Here is a 22,098-nt window from a genome sequence, read left to right on the forward strand (position 1 = left end):
TATGTTAAAGATCATCTAATTCCAGCCTCCTGCTGTGGGCAGGCATGCCACCCATTAAATCAGATTGCTCAGGGCCCCAATAACATTCTACATCATTAATATATATATTTGGGTATTATCATTATACAATACTCCTGACGAGATTTTCAGTGCCACTACATAGCAATTAATAACAGCTGAAATTAATAATGATGGCAATTAATATTTTCCACATTCTATTCTCTTACATTTAGCTAATTTAAAAAAATAATAGTTTGGCAATCTCAACACAGTAATGAGGGTAAGCATTATTGTGTAACATAATTCCTGCTGAGTGTAGAATATTGAAATTATTTTCTCCTCAGTTAGAGACTAATAGGCATTTCATATAATCAGATTTGTATTGCTAGAGCCTTCCAGTAATAACAGTGAAAATCCAGAACCTGTTTTCTTTGCAGGAAGCACCTTCAAGATTCAGGATCTTCCTCCTTCATGCATGAAAGAAAAAGTCTGTTCATGGTAGATAAAGCCAAACCCTTGAACCTTCACATCCCACTGACCGCCACAGCTAATTCTTCTGGAACTGGAAGCCTGAGTCTAGTTCAACCTCAGTGTCAACTAAAAATAGTTCAGAGACAACAGGTGACCATGCTCCCAACAACTGGCATAACAGTCAGTTTAACAATTGGCTCAATTCCTCATTAGCATCACAGTGAGTCCCTTAATTCAAAAGGGTTGTGCTATTTTCCTGTAGCACAAATTCTTAATGGGAAATACACATAGGGGTCTAAAAAAACAACCAATTCAAACCAGTTTGTTTGGTGACATCAAACCAACAACTTCACATCCCTATTGATCCTATTAAAGATCAAGAGATTTGTCTACGTGATGTAGGGACGGATGTTTTCAAAATGCAGAGCACTGAAAACAGATGGCAGCACATCCCAATCAACATCAACATTATAGTAAGAGGCTCTTCACCAACTGATTTGTATTAAAACACTATCTTGGAAAAAAAAATCCAAGGTACACTAATCCGATAGAAGGATAAAGACAAACACACCATCTGTTCACATCTCTCACTTTAACAGAGGTGCAGTCTTATCTTAGTGCACTAAACACAAACATAAAAATACTTCCAATACATGCAATTTAAGGGAGGCTGTCTCAGTTTGAAGGAACTGGTACATTCTAAAATAGATTTTATTTTTGCTTCAAGTGACCTTTTTATTTTTTCATGAGGTTAGAAAGGGAAGACAATTTGTTATCACACAGGAGGGCTCATTTATTCCTTCCTGTCTCAACCCTGGCTAAGGAAGATATGGATTAAAAACATGTTTATGAACAAGTTGTTTTCTGAAGTACAAAATATGCAACCAAAATATCTCAGATATCTAAAAAGGAAAACTGCACATGCACACTTTGCTAAATATTTCATATTTTATATTTTAAGTAAAATACTGCATTCCATCACAATTATTTTAAATCTTTCAAATATACTTAATCCTCAATTACAATCTCATGCTTTTATTTTAATTCATAACATTATGACGGTTAAATACAACTCCCTTCTCTTGCCTTAGGACTGAGGAAAAAAGATTTAAATAGCTTTTAAATTGCTAGGAGACTGTATATTTTAAATTCATATTACTTAAGAACTTCACTATAGTAATACCTGCATAGGCTATTTTTTTACTTCTCTTTTTCAATTTCCTGCAGATTGAAAAATATTTGAGCTTTTAATGTGGTATTTCAATGTCAAGTTTCAAATCCCCTTTGCCCTGAAGTTCTTTAGCATTTTCCTCCTAGTTTTTTCTACTCTAAAATAGAATTACAATTCATCTTACACTTGTTTTCTCTAAAACCCCAATGCCTACATTTCCACTTATTTTTCTTTTTTTATTTGTTCACATTTATTTTCTAAACTAGCAATATTAAGAAAAAAGTTCCCCAAATCAGGCTGGGAGTCAGGTACATTAGCAAGGATGATGACTTCAGATGTAAATGCAAGTGACCCTGCTAAGGTGGAAGCCAAGAACAAAAACTTTGGTGCAGGAACTGACACAGATTATTGTGATAGCTCTGCCCAGGGATTCTTCCTAGTCCGATTAGCACTGGGTCATCCTGCTCTGCCAAGTACAAAACCACAGCCACCCCCATCCCTTTCCTTCAGTGTCCCAAAAGGATGAGGAAATCCACATAGCAGACTGCAACGCCCCAAACCACGTCCAGCGGTGCCAGCGGGAATCCCACCCCCTCCTGCCACATGCACCAGCTGATTCATCTCCCCTTGCAGGGCAGCTCTTTCCCCAAGCAGGCAGGAGGAAGGAGGAAGTAAAGCAGAAACAGATCTTGCATGCCTATAGATACAAATGGCCACGAGCCATGGATTGCAAGGGACAAACTCATCTCTGCCACCTACAGCTGCCACACAGCTCCAAGTTTTGCTGAGTTTCTGAGCAAGCAGAGTCCTGATGGACTGAAACACAGAGCTGGGAGAAGATACACAGTGATGAGGAGCCAGGGCTCCACTGGCTCCAATGCTACTGAGCTAAAGCACACACAAATACACCAAACTGGAAATACAACTAAAATGTGCTTGGCGTGAAGACAACAAAGCCACACAGGCCACAGTGCCCTGCACCGGTTTATCATCAATTATGCTAAAACAGGTTTGGCCAGGAACATTCTCCCTCTTGAGACACAGGGGACCTTTACTTCAATTTCCAGGTAGGTGCCACAGACAGACATAGTAACAAACAAATTGCTGACTAGAGGTAGTTCAGAGCTGTCAGTTCTTTCATCTCTGGTCTTGGTCATCCCTTGGTAGCTTCACAAAGACTTTCCTCCGGAGAATAACCACGCACATGTGTTGCAACACGTGCTTTCAGAAGGGCAATACCCCACTATACAGTGGCTTACTTTAAAAATGGAAAGCTATGTTTAACTCCAGTCTGTCTAAAACTGCATGTGAAGTAAGAATCTATTTTTTGGTAAACCTGAGTAACTATGTAAAATTTAGTCTTGGAAGGAAAACACCTCACAGACAGCTCTTTTTACTGTTCAGGGGCAGAAACAAAGTCATTAACTGAACACTGCTTAACTTGTTCCCAGAATGATGGACCAACTTGCAGTGGCTTTGGTGGACACCCATACCCATACGCAGGCATTAAGTAAGCAGCTCCATCCTGCCAAGCACCAATACCTTCCTTCCCTGGCCAAGCCCATCCTCTTCCCAAGTGGTTCATAGCAGAGGTTGCTCAGTAAGAGCACACTTCAGCTTCAGTCTCAGTCCTGAGTGACCTGGGTGCCCTAGGGCCACACATGAACTTCTCTAATGAACCAAGCAATCACATCTCTCATAGCAGCTCCAAACCACTTTTTCCACAAATCAACCAAAAAAGAATTTAAAGAAGAATAGGGAGGGCACTCGTGTCTTTAAGGACCAAAGCTGTCTCCTTTACAGTCACAGTTCTTAACAAAATGCATTGAGACTCTTCTTCCACATTTTTTCTTTCTGAACTAGAACAACCAAAGATTAAACTCTTAACAAAGATAGATCATTTAAAAAAGTAAGAGCTGGCAGAACAGAGCTAAATGACAAGAACCACTGCTCTGGATTAGTGACAGTTAATCCAAAACATGGAGAAAAAAAAGCAAAAAGGCTTAGCGAATTTGATCTTGCAAGTTTAAAAAAATCTATATATACACATGGTTTACAAACCAAGCAATTTATTCTAAGAATAGAAATGAAATATGGGTCACTTCTGGATTCTTAATCAAAATACTGCAGTATTCCTGTTAGCAGACTTAATCTGGGATTCAATTTATTTAGACCAAGTGATCAATCTGGACCCAAACAGAAAGCTTCTCCCATGCTGTGCACAGTCCTGCAAGCAGCTGCATGGTGACAACTTTAACTTACATTTATCAAGATTTCAGGTACTGGATTTCATTAGAAAAGATGAGGGGGAAGATGCAGGATTAGTGTAAACTACAGTTTTGCTACAGAAGTAAGAACCATTGAAAGATGAAAAAAATGTCCAAGATAGCTGTCTCCCTTGGTTTCCAAGGAAAACTGAATTTGCGCTGTATTTTTTAAGCAATTGTCACAACATTGAATAAAAATACAGACAGGTGCTAATAAAGTACAACATGCAGTAAAGTAGAGAAGGGTTATTTCCTTGAAGGACTTGAACAGAGGCTAGAACAATTTAATAGCTTTCCTTATTCCTTCAGAGTTTGCCTCCATTTCTACACCCCCTGATAAAAATTAGACACCCAGTGAGCCTCTTTTCCCAACACATACTCCTTGTCCTCAGCAGTGGGAAAACACCACTCACACTGCTTGTCAAGGCAGGTACACCCTCCCTGCTCTCCATCCCACTTCAATCCAGCCTGACTCCTGCAACCATGCAATTCCTTAATCTCAGCTAAGAGCCAGCAAGGACAAACTTCTCTGTCAAAAGCCCAAATAGCAATAAAATTAGAGGATCCAGGAGAGTTACCAAGTCATTTCTCAAAAGCATGACACTCAGGGAAAGTGAAGGGCCATTATGTGACCTAGTGGTGTGCTATGAACTTGTATGTTCTGGCTTTAAATAAAAATACAGAGACACCATCATTCCTATTACTGACAAAATTGATTGCTTAGCACCTTCCACCACTCCACAGGCCTCAGGAATATTTTGGAAAATTTCAACAGCATAATGGGATGCGCCCAGAGGAACATTTCCTCTGAGGAAATGCATGCACATTGCTAATGAAAGCAAATTAACAGGGGAAAGTGTGCGTCCATGTGGGAGGGGAAGATATTGTTTTCACTACCACGGCTGAAGATTCTCATTCTCTTAGCAAGAATAGAGCTGCTTGCAAACCAGCCACCTCCTTTGACTGAAACTTTCTCAGTTCCAGTCTGAAAAGGTCCCCTGTGGTCCCCTTCACATTGCTACAGCACAGCCCCATTCAGACCCCTCTCCCACAGTAACAGCATTCCTGGCAAGCAGGCAGTCCCTTCTGGTCACATCTTGCTGTTTTCTCAAATGTCAATTCAATCTCCCCTCTTGCAAAAAGGAAAAAAAAAAAAGAAAAGAAAAAAAAAAAAAAGAAAGAATAATAGCTTTACTTGCCTGAACATCGAAGTCTGGAAGGAGGCGAGTTATAGCCTGTGAAGAGATTTGAAAGCATTAATGGAAGTAACTTGCAGCTTGCACAGGGATCTGTGCTTGGGTATGTGTTCTAGCCCACCAGTTCTGTTGCTGAGAGCTCTCTCTGTCCATTCAATAAAAGCTCTTCTGATGAGCATCAAAATTCACCCAAGAGCTTTTAAACCTACTAATCTTCATGGAGAAATGAAAGCAGTAAAATACTAGATTACAGACCAGCAAAATGAAGGACAAAAGCTGGTGCATCCTCAGTTATTGTTAAATCTCTGAGCAATACACTCAAAAGGAGCAGTAAAACACTGAACTTTTCTGCATTGCTTACTGTAGCAATGGGACAGCCAACAGCCTCAGTCCTGCCTGGGATGGGAAGTCTGTTCAAGAATGCACTGAACACTTGCAACTCAGTTAAGCAGTCATTACTGGAACGTGGTTACAGGATGTGGAAGGTGGAAAGGGTCTTATTCCAACCCAAGTTAGTCTTTGCAGTGTTTGGGAGGCTGGATGGACACGGAGAGGTCCATTCCAACCTGTCAGATGCTATAGCTGCTAGTGACAAGCCCCTGCACCAGCCGAGGATCTCCACCAGGAAAGGAGTTAGGTGACAACCTCCCCACCTCCAGGGGCCTACAAGGCTTATAGCTTCAAAGTGTCTTGTAGTTACCTCCTTTTGTTAAGGGACAAGAAAGAAATCAAACTCTTATTTCCACTGCAGGGCTGAAAATAGAGGGAAGAGCAGCCAAGCAAACATTTTATGCTGCAAAGTGCAGAAGAGGCCAAAGCTTGAAAAATAATACTGAGATAAAAAGGAAAGCTTAGAATCCTGGCAAGGAGGTCACTCAGCCTCAGAAACCCAGGTAAATTAAGGACAGATGTCAGAAGCACTATAGCTGCTTTCTTAGGCAGTACCATCTCAGATGGGGAACCCTCAAAGCACTGCAGTACAACCTGTAGTTCTCACAGCTGTAACTTTTAGGCAACTTGGCAGTCTTGGGCATGCAAACAACTACTTATTTCTGACTGAGCAGAAATAATTTTACACAGCCTTAGCTTTACACAATATGCTGTGTTTTAATCTTGCTGTACTGTTGGTTTTATGACCTTTTAAGCACAGCATTTCAGCCACTGTTGTCCCAGTGGGACCCAGAACTGAAGGGAATAAGTAAATGTGGCATCTGTACCAACAGCATATGAAATAAGACTGATCATTGCTCAGGAGCAAAGACTTGGCTGTAGCAGAAACTCAAGCACAAGCCAGGACTCAACTCCAGAGTGCATCACCCAATAAACCACTCAAAACCAGCTCCACTGTCCATCTTAATATGGACTGAGCATCCTTCAGGGCAACCCTTTCCACTTTCTCAAAATACACTCAGTAACTTCCTTCATCTATGTTAAAATGGCCACAGAGGAATTCAAACTCTGTCCTAAGTTTGCCCCATGCAGACAAAATTTAAGGCAACATCATGAACAAGAGCATACGGGGATCGTTGTCAAGATTCCAACTTTTGATCTATGTGCTACAGAAAACCAGGAAGTTAATCAGTATTTTAAGATATTTCTGAACTTTATAGCAAAGATAGCTCAGTACCAACAGGACTTCTGCTTAGAATCTCCTTTGCTTTGGTAATACTGAACAATGTGGGCATTAAAAACAGGTCTTAGTCTCTGAAAAGTTGGAGTGCTGCATTCAGTGGTGGCCAAACAAGCTCTGCTTTCATGCAATGGCCTTGGCAAAGCAGCTGTGTTTAAAGTTTCTCTAGCCATTTCACTGCAGTCACAAGTGGAAATTATTTTCTGAAGTGTTTACATGAAAGAGGGAAGGAATAAAAAAGGCCGTAGGAGACAGAGCAATGAATTCTAGTGTGTAAGACCAGGAAAAAACTCAACACATAATTGTCAAGAAATAATGTCATTGGGAACAGGAGAAAAATCTTAGTTTTGTTTCAAGAAAACGTTGAGATTTTTTTTACATATTACAGTGAATTTTTTGCAATGAACATACCAAAACAGAGTATGGCTACCACTGAAGAGTCAGATAGACACTGAACCCAGATTTTGTTGATACGTTTTTGAAAAAAAATGGTGCAATAAGGGGTGAAAAGTAGCGTAACAAGGCTTATAAAAAGAAAAGCTGGGATGTTTCTATACTGCAACTCCAATGACTGCACCAGGCCGTGGGTTGTACACACCCAGCCAGCTGTAACTCATGGCTCAGTGCACTCAGAGGGGACTAGAGGGGGCTCAGCCCTACCTCTGGACTCAGCTGTGCCCAAAGGAGATTTAAAGTCTCTCTCCATGAGAGGCAGCTGACAGAGCAAAGTCTATGTTGAGAAGTCTGTAGCTATAGAGGGATGTACATGAGATTGCTCAGCTGGCATCATTTGATACAGTTAAAGGCATCCAGAGCTGTCATTATTCAGAGAAGAAAAAACGTCACCATCATATTAAAGGCACAAAACCAAACAACAAGTACAAATAATTAAGGCTCAGTTTTGCACTATTAAAAAAAAAAACCCCAAAAAACTATTCTTACTCCATCTTCAGTTTTCCTTGTTTCTTCCATACAATATATTTAAAATAATCTAATATTATTATGTGCAGTTCCAACAGCAGTCCTGACAGAAAACACAAGCTCTAAAATGCTTTAAAATAATTACCTCCTCCTTCTCCACCAGAGGTTTCACCTCTGCAAGGTGAGCATCCTGGAACTCTGTTGACATGGTCAGTAGCTGATATCTGCAAAGAGGAAAAGAGATTTGTTCTCAGCTTGCATCAAAGATTAAATACAGGAACAAGTAAAGATCCTGCTCCACCCAGCCCCCACAGTGACCCACTCTTTCAGGTTATAGTTTAAAAGACCTCTGCAAAAAGGTTATAAAATCTCTTGTAAAATGCCTCCCTGGTTTATTTATATACACACTCCTGCACAATACAAGATTAAAGAAATATTAAGACTGCAAGATCAAACAGAAGTTTGGCAGCTTCAAAGCAGGGAATGCAGAAGGAAACAGGGCAGGGACCAGTGGAAAGAACCACGAAAACTATCATTCCACAGGTGAAAGAAGGCATAACCAAATCTACACAACTAACTCCTGGAGTTTGCTTGAATATTTGTTTCTAAAAACTTTTTCCTCCCCCCCCCCCAAAGTATGCAAGGATCCCTCACTATCCCCCAGATTTTTACAGTGAGAAAACTGAACTGGACACAGCATCATTAGATTGTCAGGTTGATGTGCTCCATTCTTCAGGACAGCTAAAAATCAGATACTTCTTTAAGTGGACACCAACAAGGTTCATGCAATAATGATATTTTCAAAACTGTCAAAGGAAGGAACAAGATTGCTGTATCCTGCTGTAGGACAGGACTTGCATTGTGATGTCCAGCCCTCAGCTGCAGGAAGCTTAACTGGTAACACAGACACAGCCAACCCCAAGAGAGGTGACTGCCAAGACAAACAGTCAGAGGTCATGGCTCAGGTGCAGTGCACCAACAGCATCTCAGTTCACCAACCACATCAGCCCAGACAGGGAGTCAAAAACAGCATCTTTTCATTCTCATGACAAAGATAAGGCACCAGAGTCCGAGGGCTGTTCCCTATGAAGCTGTAATGAATTACTAGAAAGTTCTTGAAAGAGATACTAGGACTGTTGTAGCAGCAGGATGACAAATACAGAAGTCAAAACATATCCTTTAGCCTGCTGGAGAAATGCATATCATGTGGGGTTTGGGCATCTTTAATAAATTTCCAATTTTGTCCATCAGCAATACACAATTATAAAACAAATTAAATATTTACTTTTTAAGAAAAGTTTAGAACCATCTCCAGTAAAGCATACGAGTAAGTGTACTCAAAGCAAGACAAGAGGCTGAAACACATTTAGGAATTATTGACTAAGTGTAACTGAACATATTTTAATTATCTTCTGAAGATAAACATAGAACTACAGAACATAATTTACATCGATTCTTTAAACCATGATTTCCCATCTCCTGACTTAAATCTGATTTAAGCCCATCACACTGTCTACATAAGTGACTTGATGGCACAGGAAGGGCTGTGAAGCCCACAGGAGCACCCAGGCAGTGGCAGCAGCATTATTTTTCACTCTGGCCCATGGGTTAACTCGATGCATTTGTCCCTGGGCAAAGATGTTCTGGTGACAGGAGGATGGCTGGATGCTGCAGAAAGCTACGAAGGGACACACTCAGACTAGAAGAGTTAATGCTGGAAAAACATGGGTGTCCATGCACATGGAAATAGCTTTGGGTTTAAGGAACCCTTCTTGCTAGCTATGCACCTGGGGAGATTTTTGGTAAAAATTAGACTGGGGATTTTAAATTTAGAGAAACATTTCATTAATATTTTACACCACCAGTTGAGGCATGAAGGCAGGACCAAAACTGATCCCGTTGCCAGTGCTCGGTAATCCAAATTTACGAAATGACATCAGAGGTACGTAAAAAGTCAGGAGACTTAAGTGGCCCTGGTTCACCCTTTTCTTCAGGTTTTCCATTGTGTTTGGTTTGTTACAGATTTTAATCACAAAATAAGCACAAAAAAAAATTTCAAAATTTTGAGCAACTGCAACATTTTAGCAAACATTACATGTTTTTGGGATTACAGCCTTCTAGGTAGTCTGCCATTCTATACAGTGAGCCATTGTGCATGGCAGAGAGGAAAAAATAAATGCTGTTGTAATATTTGGAGGTTGAAATATTTATATGCAATTGAACCTAAGTCAAATGGCTTTTTTTTTTTTTTAATATTGCACCTAATTCTGCAATAGGGACTAGAAGTGCAGGAGGTTTTTCTGTGGTTTGCCCATAGGGGAGGATAGTAAGAAGCCTGGTCCCCTGCTGCAGTTTTCCAGTAAGAAGTGGCTCAGGGAACAAAGCCACAGCTACTGTTTGTGGAATAGAGATGTTTATATGGGGCACTTTCAGATTTTCAGAGACTCAGAGCATTGACTACAAATGAGCAATAAAACTGTGCCAAAAAAAGAACAAGATGGATGCTTTTTATAGCTTTAAAAAACAATCCTGTTTTCATAATAGTTCAAAGTTGTTGCTCTATGTTTCTGAAAGAACCAGCATTAGGAAGTGCTGACCAGCAGATTGCATGACTGCCACCAAGTCTGCTGAACAAAAGCCTTACCTACACCAAGTTCTCACTTTTGGAAAGATACCATATCTTGGAGCCATAATGTTTTCAGAGCAGACATTTCCAAGCTCTGGGTTTTCCTTCTGTGCATCAGGAATACCTGAAACATTCCTACCAAGCAGCAACCTTGTGATAAGGTGGGATAACAACATGCTGTTTGTTCATAAGAGCTGGCAAACAAAGCCCTGCTGACAGCACTGTAAAAAACATCTTATTTTCCAAGGAGAAAGATGGGGAAGTGGCTTTGTACCACCCTTGTTCAGCACAAATTTTATACTTTCTAAATAGGTGCTTTGTGCTGCCCTCTGTTATGTGACAGGGCAGCTCAAAGCTAATGTATCTGCGCAACTCTCCTAAACAGATACCATACAAGCATCCCTTTATACACATTTCAAAGCACTTGCCTCACAGATGCCTTCCAAAGACAAAGTTCATTTATATCTGCAAGCAGTAGTGTAAAGTTGCCAACTTGGAGAAAAACAACTTTTTTTCACTCTGCTTGGCCAATTCAGCCTGCTGAGAGGTCCCAAATTTTCCTCTCCAGGAAAAGCCACTTCCACCCAGCAGCCACCTACCACCCTGTACCCAGACACCTGTTGCAATTGCTGCTCAGAGGTTTGTTTTAAAAGTATTATACTGCTAAGAGAAAACGAAATGTTTAAGACACTTCTGCAGCTGGTAAAGTGCTTTAAAACTGATGGCAACATTTGCCAAGTAATAGGAAGGGCACCAGACTCTAGGAAGCAAGGAAGGTGTGGGGAAGGGTGAAGTCATCTGTGCAATACTGTGTTGACTGATTTCATTCAGAGGCCTTTCTGTCCCCATTCCAGCCCAATCTCACTGCTCCAAAACCACTGCAGGAATGGTCATTACCAAGGCTATTAACTCAGAAATCGGTATCAGGAGCTGGATTATTCTGATATTAAAGGTTCAGAATATATCTCCTTTCCCTATGTATCATTGCTGGGGGGACAATCATTGCTGCAGCCTTGTTTTGGTAGCAGAAGGTACAGGATAAATGTGCAGCCTGGCTTGGTATAACAGAGATCCCAGCAAAGAGACTAAGAAGGCACCCATCAGGCCATCCTCAGACCCCAGCAATGTTGCAATCATATATACCAAACATTAGGTAATATGCATATATGTGACCGAATTCCTTTCAAGCACTGAAGCAAAACAAGTTCCAAGACCCTCATTTCAAACTTCTTGTTTCTGAAGGCACATGTAGGGTTGGCCAAGCTTGTGCCATGGGGTGCATCATCAAGCACGATGGCCTCACACCCATGAAGGGCTGGGGGCACTGCTATCAGCTGTACAGGATTTCTCTGCTCTCACACCCAACTGGTTTTTGTTTCTGTGCTATGATAGAAAACAAAGAGCAACAAAAGGCTCCTGCCTGAGTGTTTCATAAAAAAGGCAATTTCCTCAAAACTGCTTTTTTAAACACTGGCAACAGAGATTATTCTCCTTTTGAGTACTGATGTATAGAAGGGTAACCAGAGCATCTTGATGGCATTTTCATCTCTGCTGGCTGAGCAAGCAGGAGGGACAGCAACCACATTGCATATAGGATGAAATACTCATGAGCATCTAATGGTAAAGAGGGAAAGAGTTGTGGACACTGAGGGTTGCAGCTCCCAAGAACTGGTGTTCTCTTTGGAGAGAGAGGGACCACGTGAAACTTGTGATCCAGGACTGCAGGTGGGAGGTGTTTTTAAGCCAGTGAAATCACTCTGCAATTTGTCCCTTGAAAGCTACAGGTGTCTTCAGCACTGTCACCAAAGAAGGTAGGAAGGACAGGTGGCAGAGATTTTGTGCACCTGTAGCAGCTCCCAGAACAATTAAGAAAGGATGAGACAAGGATGGAGAGAGCTACAACATCTCCAAAGCTCTGAAAAAGCTGATTGGTAAATATCCACATCAGTTCCAGGTCAGAAAAAAAAACCAGGCAGCTCAGGCCTCTGACAATGAAGGAAAGTTACTGTGATGCTCAAACAGCCTTTGAGCCTTCCACACAGTCAATTAGACCTCCTCCAGTCACTAACAGTAAATGCTGTAAACTTGTCTGACTGGCCTAACAAACATGGTTACTGCAAACTGGAGAGCAGCTTGAAAAAAAACTTGTGTCCACTAAGCAGAGACTAAACAGAGACAAGGGGACATCAAGACAAGACAGTTCATAGCACCCAAGTACAGTTATGGGCCGTAATACATCCCTAAGTGCAGTTTACATTTCAGGTAGTTTGTAACAAAGTTGACAAATTTAATCTTCCTGTTTGTGAATCCAGTGATTCATTTGCAAGCATCCAAACAGTTCATGCATAAGCATCTGCCCCCACACTGCCCTGTTTAAACTACTCTTTGTTACAGGCATTGGTATCACGAGGCCCTTTGTGTACAGTTACTGCTTTTCTCTGACATCGTTCCACACAATAAATCATGAAAGAGGTTTTGCAGCAGTTCCTCCCCTTTAAAAAAAGGCAAATGACTTTTGACAGTTAAGTAGGATCTGAATAAACAGTTTGAGCAGGAAGTTTCAAAAGTTGAAGACGCTCAGCTACCTGGGACTCCCCAGGCTTCCTTAGCCTCCAGTTACACATTATCTCAATTTGGAACCAGAAGTTAATAACCTGAGACGAAGGAAGTTTGAAAGCAGAATGTTTAAATAACCTGACGTTTCAAGTGAGAAAAGGTCAGTAGTCAAAGCATAAAATCAAATATTATCAGGGAACTGAAACAGCTATGCTGCCTGGTGGTCTCCAGCTCATAGATGTCCTGTGAGCTGCAAATACCCAGCCCTCTTTAAGCATAGCACACTGCTGATACTCAACTTCATTACTTTTTTCTAACCATTTTACTTTTATTTTCTTTCAACCCTCATTGTGAGTTACTCCACATTCATGTTTTCCTGAAGGCCCTAGTTGAAAATGAGAGCTGGCATCAAAAAAAACCAAATGCAGATTGTTAGAATAATGTAGCATAACTGATTATTTCAACGCCAGAAAAAATAAGAAGAGCTTAAAGTTTTAACCATTTTTAAGTTTACACTTAAGTTTACACTTACACTTATCTGATTAGGAAACCAAAACCTTTCAGCCAAGAACTCGAGCCCTGCACCAAGTAACAGCCGGGTGAAGCCACACAGAGCCAGCTGCAGGGACAGAGCCAGCAGCTGACCCACCACAGAGGCACAGCTGGGGGGCCACAGCATCTCCCCCAGCCTGTCTGCCAGTGGCTTGGGCTCTCTGCTACAGAGAGAGAGGAGACCTCCAGGCTCAGCTCCAGCCCACCTCCTCTGTCTTGTTTTCACTCCTGCCACTGGCTCCAGTGCCTGATGGACACAGCTCAGCTGTGGTCACTCTGGGATCAGACACAGCTTTGAAACTGCCAGTTCCTCAGACCAGGGGCTGGTCACTCTCCACACACACATGAACCATGCTGGCAGCTGCACATGGACAGTAGCACCGAAACACAGGGAGCTGGAAGCAGCCCTTCTGTCTACTCAGCAGATGTTGAGCAAGAAACTGTTGCAATACAGCTTGCACAACCTTCTCACTGCGGGATGCAATGAAGAATGTTCCTTAGAAAGCTTGGGGTCCTCCCATATCTCACAGGAGTAGAAGCTGGCTGTGGGAAGGGTTGGTGAGCTGGCCAAAGGACACCCCTGCTGTGTACCCCCTCCCTGTATAATGAGCAGCCATCTCTTCCTAGCTGGCAGGGAAATGCAAAGCCTCAGGGCTTTTTCCTATTTTAGCAATCCCTAATACTGCCTACACTATAACATCGCAACTCCATGAGGCACAGATTACAAACCCTAATGAAGTTCTCCAAAATTCATGCTTCTTTAGCATTTGGCACCTGAAACTGCCTCAGGTCATACCTCTGTCACAAGTGGTTTTGTCCAATAATGCAGAGTAAGTGTTCAAGGCCAGGTTGGATGGGGCTTTGAGCAACCTGGCCTAGTGAAAGGAGGGTTGGAACTAGATAATCTTTAGAAAGACAGATTTGCCCATTCACACTGCCAGTGTTTTGCTTTAGCTTTAAAGGGCTCCAGGCTGTGGGTGGCAGCACTGCAGGGTGGAAAGGATGAAGAGCAATCAGCTGCTTTCCTAGGCTTTGTTGCCTTACACCACCCCGGAGCCAACCTGTCTCCTTCCACTGCCCCAGCACCCTCCCACTGGCCATGCACAAAGGTCTAAAACACAGATTAAAGGTGATGCACTGATACAGGACCTGGCACCTGCTGGGCACCAGGGTGTTGGGCTGGGCTTTGGGGGCAGAGGAAACAACAGAGATGTTACGAGGGGGCAGAGATGGATTAGGCATTTCATAACATGGAAGAGATGGCTTCTGCCACAAAGATTATGGTCTAAACAGACAAGAAACAAGCTATTGTTCCTGCAGCTCACCAGTGTCAGAACAAGCTCCCTGCCCCCTCCTATTCTCAATCTGCCATGCTTTAATAGTCCATAGCTGCTGCCCAGCTGCAGCTACTTCAACAAGTGGGTGGTTCTGTCAAAGTTAGAGGCAAAAACATACCGAGATTATTCCAGAAGGGAGAGGCTCACGGTATACTCAGAGATGAGGAATGTTGTCTGGCTCTCTAGGTTGCACCCTTGCAAGTATACAGTGGATTCTTTTTATATGTTTTGCATTTTCACATTGATGTTGCAATGATGAGGACTTGAGTTACAAAGCATCACAGCTAAGGTGATGATGTTTCTTAATTTACATTTATTCATGAGGTCATCCTATATGGGTTGCAGTTTCTGAGTACATAGAAGACTTGTTCTACCACCTATTAAAATTGCTTGGTCATTACTATTACAAGTTCTCTTTCTAAGCCCTGCCAAAATGTCTGGGCTGAAGTTTTCCATGATGAGTGCATGAAGGTTTTTATTTGTTTGTTGAGGAGAAAAGTATAATTTATGGATATTATTCTGTTCCCTTTTCTAGGATGAACTTTAGCCTTCTAGAGCTTAATGTGAACTCAAACTTTGCACAAATGGTCATTGTGTTAAGAGGCATCTTTCATTCTTCCCAAGCAAGTCCCTTTATAAAATTACCCAAATTTAAGCATTTTCACATGCTGAATTACTTGGGACTATATGTGGGCAAAAGCCTTCCACTGCCTTCAAGCCTCAGCACCCAAAGATACAATATGATCTTCCCAAGGGCTGAGCACACAACCTGTACCACAAAAGGTGGCACTGGTGAGGGGGTGTCTAAACCAGAACCATCCAGTACCAGAATACTCCTTTCTTCTCAAAATAAGCCCTTCCAAAATCCTTCACAGGGGGCAAAAGGCAATTCACCATCCTCAGCTGACTTATTTAAAAGCCTTACCCTTCTACACTCCAGGTTAGTACCTATTACAGGCAGAGAACTTTGTTATCATTTTCCAGGCTGTGTTTACAAGAAGGGTTGGAGTTCTACATGTTCAAGCTTTTATATAGCTTTGGGATTTTATATAAAACTTCATAAAATTCACAGTGTTTCACATGGAAAGAAAAAGTGATGCTCTTGAACTGAATCATCTAGGAAAGATTAATATTAAAAGTCATCATAAAATTCTGCAGTGCTTCTACTGCATAATTAGTCCCATAGCCCAGAATGCCACAGCTTTGTCCAAGGACACAAACACATCTTAAAATTTAGCAGGGATATGTTTCAGTACATGGAATGCATGTTTAAAGCACTCCAGAACTATGGCAGCAGGAAAACGACATCATTAGTCTGACAAGGTGCACACAAGCTACCTGAAGGAAGCAACCCAAAACCCCTCAGCAAGAGCAATCCTTCCTTCCTTTAACAGTGCATTTCCCATCTGGATGTCTGTTTATGGTGTTCACAAATAAAAGTTCCTTTGAAAGTTGCATCCTACTTTGCTGATTGCTTTTCCATTGCACCTTATGCCTACCGGTAAACACACCAGTCTATACATAAAAATATATTACTACTTCTTTGCTTTGAGTACCATTGCCTCCACCTACAGAGTCTTCATGAGAGCATTACAGTTTAAGATCCTCATTACTTAGTTTGTGCTTCCTAAAATTCAAAATTTCTTAAAGTCAGGTTGTAAGAGTAGTGAAATGGCAAGGACAGAAAAATCACACGCACAAAACCAAACACCAGGGATGGCTGAAAGCAAATGGAAAGATTTGTTTTGCCATGAATTCAGTTTTCATGCTACATTAAGTCCTAATGTTTGGTGTTTCCATTAATTTCTGCATCATCTGTACAGGTCTAGCAGACAGGCCCTACACATCCATGGTAGAAAATAAGCTGAAAAAGCTATACTTTTGAAGCTATACTTAGGTCAGGCAGGAAGCAGCCAGTTGAAGGCTTGGAAAAGTAGTGAATACCCAGTTTTAAAAACAGGTCTTGAAAAGGAAGATCTATATTGACCAACTTCCAGCTACCAAGAGAAAAAACTTGACGGATGAAAAAGATATATTAAAATTTTGACAACTAACTGAAAGGAAGTAGCCTCAAACCCTAAAGAAACATAGGAAACGTGATCAGCCACACAAAATAAGAGCAGCAAAACTGACACACATCCTGCTTAGTACAAAGAGATACAGCTGTGGAAAATTTCTTCAGCACAGGCAGTCCAGCTGTGCATCAGCAAGCACACAACAGAGCACCTCTGCACGGAGAACACCCCCTCTGACGACAAACTTCTGGGCATTATCCAAAGGCAACACTCTCATGCCAGCTGGGAAACAAAATAGGCCTGAACCTGCAGCAGCCCTGAGAGAAAAGTAAAACTGAACTCATCGCCCTCATCATACAACATTTGTACATTCAAGTCTGACACTTCGATAATTCCAGGCTTTACTTTTTTCTGTACTCCACACTTGCTGTTCTGGATTAAATGTCAGATAATGGTACTGATTCACATGGACTCTCAGTACTGAGTTTAATTATGTCATAATAACAATTTAATGATATGTGAACACATATTCAAGAAAAGCTCGGAATAGCTCCTTACTGCTGCTTAAAAACCACAGCCAAAGGAAATTAGCAGTAGGGATTACCTCCCACTAGCTGTCCCTCACTGAAGTCACCCAGGGCTCTGGAAGTGACACAGATAGGGAAAAAAGCTGTCACCATTTGAGAGAAACACCAAGTTCAATAGCCATTATATTCACAGCCATTGATTTCCAAGATGTCTAACCCAGATTTTAGTCATCCAAAAGAACACACGCCACTGAACCTGAAAATGGGATTGCCTTACTCTTAGTCTTTGAAACAGTTGCAGAATATTTCCCTTAACTTTCCAGCAGCAGCAAGTAATTTACCTAGAACTTTTGGGACAGAGCTTTTGGGGTAGAGGGCAGAGCTGCTCCTGGACCTGAGCAACCTGATCTAGTGGGTAGCATCCCTGCCCATGGCAGAGGGGTTGGAACTATGTGATCTTTAAGGGCCCTTCCAACACAAGCCCTTAGTGATTTTATGATGAGCTACTGAAACTGGAGATCAGCCCCCACCTAACTGTCCAGGGAAATTCTCCACAGAGGCAGGACAACGCCATCCTGCTTTAGGCAAACATTCAAAGGCACACCTAAAGCTGAAGCCAAGGGCAGTCTCTATGTGCAATGCCATCTATGTAGGAAACAGTGACAGGACGAAGTGGGCTCTTCTGTACATCTGCATTTCTAGGTGCTGTGACTCAACATGAAAGTTAGATGTAAAAAGTCAGCTGGAAATCATACTTCATCTCCAGAACTAGCATGTCATCCTTGTTAATGCCAAGCAGTCACATCTCCTGTATTTTGGAAGGTTTTCCTTCAGAGCAATCAAACCAGAGCAGTCAGAGAAAGCCACTCTTTTTGCATATTGCTGTGACTGAACTGATCCAGGCCACTGCTTCCCCAGGCTGTGCTCTCCCTGACAGCAAACAGGCTTTTGCTGCCTTAAGCTTCCAGCTGTGCACATGATGTAAACACTGCTGATCCACCACAATTAGAATTTCTATTATTTTTGAGAGTTTCACAGTTTCTACTTGTGTTCATTCTGAAGATCTTCAAGCCAGCTTCACCCCTTCTGTATATTTTCTTTTATTTTTTGTCTATTTTGAGACAATAACAGCAGGAAATTTCTCATTACATATATGTTCTATGTTTTGTGCTCTAATGAGGTTAAGTGAAAAAACAGAGTTTTTTGTGGGAAGCTAGAAGGTTGTCAAAATCTCTTAAGCTGGGCAGGAAAAGATGTATGTTGCACTTCAGTCAAAGAAATTGATCACTTAGGTTTAAAAATCTGAACCAAATAATTTTTCTTCCAACACTTCACTGCTAATCCCACCTGAACTACAAGAGCAAATTACTTGATTGCCTTAAAACTACTCTAAGGACCAAGTTCCCTTGCCAAAGTGTTCCAAAAGGTGCCCTGTAATCTCCCCATGTAATTGTCATAGTCCAAAAAGGAATATTCAAAGAGCAGAGTACCTCCTACTGGAGGAAAGACAGTATGGGAATCCTGCTGGTTTTAGTGAGTATTCATGCAATCTACCCAGATGATCTGTTACACAGTTTTAGTGTTCTTTTTTATTTTGGCAAGAAAAAAAAATGCCATTGTGCAAGGCACAAACAGAAAACTTTAGGACCTTGTTTTCTGGTAGCCCAGGTGCTGGTTCCAAAACACAGGCAGCACATGTGGCAGTCCTTCCTCAGCAGAGGGTGACACTTCTTTGGCTATTGCCTGATTCTGTGGACACCTGATGCTTTGACATCTCTATCTTGCTGTCATGCTGGTGAAGAGGTCAATGAATGCAGGAAATAAGTACACAAACCCTTCTTTCTAAGGGAAAAAAATTAAAACCCTAGTTTTTCAAGACCTTCTACACCCTTCTTCCCCAGTGTGGTTCAAGGTCAGTCATTTCAGTGTGCCCTTTCTCAGGGGAAGAGCTCATCTTTTTAAAAGAGCACATAATGACAGGACAAGGGGAATGGCTTTAAACTTAAAGAAGGTCTATTTCAGATATTGGAAAGAAATCCTTCATTGTGAGGGTGCTGAGGCCCTGGCACAGGTTGCCCAGAGAAGCTGTGGATGCTTCATCCCTGAAAGTGTTCAAGGCCACGTTGGATGGGGCTTTGAGCAACCTGGACTACTTGAAGGTGCCCCTGTCCATGGCAGGGGGCTTGAACTATAACTAGATAATGTTTCAATCAAAACCATTCTATGATCTCTCGGTTCGGTAATTGTAGAAAATCTTGTTCAAAGTTTTCAAAGTTGAAATCAAGCCTATTCAGTTATCTGCTGCATATTCAGAAGCTGAGGCCTCCAGGTTCCCAAACCATTATGCCACTGCATCTGTTCAGTTTTTACTGAAAAATATGAGGTATAAAAACCAGACCCCAAGGAATCTCTCATTACTACATTAAAACCTGCTTTCACTGCATCCGTGTTTCCATATTCCTCCTGAACACATTCATGAGTTACTCTTCTTTGAGGGCATGGGGCTCATTAGTACCCTGGGAAATGTACAAGCCTTTAAGAATCACTATTTTTGCTGCATCTACTCCGAGTTTTACCATTTCATCCAAAGTCATTAAATTCATGCTGTGCACAGAACATCATGCAGCATTAGCTGCCTGCTGTTTACTCAAGTACTTGTGATAAAAACCCAGTCATTCTATGTCAAACTACATTAGATTCTGGTTAAAAGAGCACAAAATTAAAACAAGCAACAAAAAAAAATCCACCAAAAAAAACCCCAAAAAAACAAAAACCCAACAACAGGAAAAAAAAACCCACAAAAAGTCCTCCAAAATCAAAAAACCAAACACATTCCCAGAGCCAAGTTCAAAGTGCACAGGTTAATTCCACCGGCTGAAGTTTTGATGTAAATTGTGCCTGTAACAGCCAAGGCTAAGAACAGCAAGGCAGGTTTCTCAGATGTTTACCTGAAGCACTTGATAGCTCCTCTTTACAGGTTATTTCCATTGCTTGCCCTCAACAGTGAGTTTTGCAGCAGCTGAGTATCTTTGACACACTTGAAAACACACAAAAATGCTGATAAAAAGCCAGAGGAAACCAAAATCGTCAAAACACCATGCAGAGAACCTGAACAGAAAGCTTCAGGTTGTCTTTGACCTCTTCCATGTCATTTCAATTGCATTTTCTAGGTTCAAAATACAGTTCATATTTAAATAGGAGAACAAAAATCATCAAAATAACATAAAGTGATAAATACTTCTAGCTGAAGTCCTGTTCTGGGGATGGGGTGCTAAATAGGGCACTATGATCTTTGTGTAATAGTGGGTCATGCAGTGACCAATGCCAGCTTGCAAGTGTTTCATAGGAAAACTGTACCATGATGAAAAGCATTAACCAAAACCTCTTCCTTAGCAGAAGTGAAATCCCTTATTCCATCAAGCCCAGTGCGTGGCTACGCCTCCACTGCAAACACTCCCCTCGAGTGCTCTGAGCCGAGCAATGCCTGGAGCACGGGTGGCGAACTGTGCCTATCGTCACACACGATGACAACAACCCCACTGAAAGAACTGACCCGACACCGATCAAGGCTGTCCTGCGCTCCAAACCCAGTACAGAGCTGCGAGAGCAGAGAAACACAAGCACTCACCAGTGGTCAACCTCCGTAGAGAAAGTATGAGCCTTGGCTCCACAGCTGTTTTCTAACCCAGCCCATCCCATCCCGCTGCTCCCCGGGAGCCTAGACCTTGGCAGCAGCATCCCGCAGCCGCCCCCGCTGCCGGGAAGGGCCAGGGTCCGGCTCGGGGCGCGCCGTGCGCTGCCCCCTGCAAGCGGCTGAAAGCCACCCGCTCCCCCAGCACCTGGCAAAGACCTGCGAGGGGCGAGGGGAAAGGGATTTAGTTTTAAGAAAAAGGAGGAGCGTGATGCAAGGATGCACACTCGAGGGGACTGCGAAGTCCGCGGGGGTGGGTGAATGGATGGACAGAAAGACAGATGGATGGGTAAGTGGATAGAAAGACGGACAGATGGATGGGTAGGTGGACAGAAAGAAAGACAGACAGAACTCTCTTACTTGCCGTGCTCCCGCTGTCCCCTCGCCGCCGCTGCCGCCCCACGCTCCGGCCGCTCTCCGCGGCCCTGGGGTGCATTTATAGCCCCTGCCCCGCCCGCCGGGCGGTGCTGCCGCCGCCGCGGGCTCCGCCCGCCCGGCTCTGCGCTCGCCCCGGCGGCCGCGGGCGTTCGCGGCGGCTGAGCCCGGGTGCGCGGCCCGAGGGGGCCGCTGGCTATCAGCAGGGAGCCCCGACGCCCACCCGCAAGCCCGGGTCCCCCCTCCTCCCTGGCCGCGCAGTCCAGGCGGAGGGGGGCTCAGCGCTGACATCGCATTCCCGGGCAGGCTGCAGAGCAGCCAGCGGCGGAGATCCGCGCCCCGGGTCCCCGGGTAGCCGGGGCTTCACACAAGCTGGCGAGGAGAAGGGAATGTGTGCAAGGGCTTGCCCAAGGACCGAAGGAGCAGCAGCCTTGGGAAAGGCTGAGCCGAGGATGGCGACAGCAGGGTCCTGGCACAGGTGGTCAAAGTCCTGCGGAAATACTTCTGTATAGGTATAAAGTCCGTTTACCAGGGTTGCAAAATCTTATGCTCACACATTAAAATAACCACTAGGAAGGAACTGTAATTGCAGGAGGGAAATAATGCCTTTGCACATTTCTGGTGAAGTTCAGAGGGTGCAGCAGGTGCTGCAAGTGGTGGGTGAGTTTCTCAGTGAACAACCCTTTGGCAAGAAGCGCAGCTAATCGTTTATTCCAAAAAGAGGCCCTCGCCTGCTGAGCAAAGAGTATCTCTATACACAGTT

General features: G+C 42.8%; 1 protein-coding gene across 2 annotated transcripts in view; it reads right to left on the minus strand.

Moving 5' to 3' along the window:
• The window catches only part of NDRG1 (N-myc downstream regulated 1), a 64,792-nt gene that overhangs the window by 18,378 nt on the left and 24,316 nt on the right, over positions 1-22,098 (minus strand). Inside the window, exons 1-3 of one of the 2 annotated variants that reach the window (XM_069005516.1) lie at positions 21,321-21,324; positions 7,802-7,880; positions 5,109-5,144 (exon numbers count right to left, since the gene is read on the minus strand). In XM_069005516.1, the coding sequence (XP_068861617.1) occupies positions 5,109-5,144; positions 7,802-7,864 (99 nt within the window). In that variant the 5' untranslated portion in view covers positions 7,865-7,880; positions 21,321-21,324. Of the gene's footprint in view, positions 1-5,108; positions 5,145-7,801; positions 7,881-21,320; positions 21,325-22,098 lie in introns of those variants that run through there. The other variant, XM_069005515.1, reaches the window with a different exon arrangement.

Source organism: Aphelocoma coerulescens, chromosome 2, assembly GCF_041296385.1.
Source record: "Aphelocoma coerulescens isolate FSJ_1873_10779 chromosome 2, UR_Acoe_1.0, whole genome shotgun sequence".
NCBI classification, from domain to species: domain Eukaryota; kingdom Metazoa; phylum Chordata; class Aves; order Passeriformes; family Corvidae; genus Aphelocoma; species Aphelocoma coerulescens.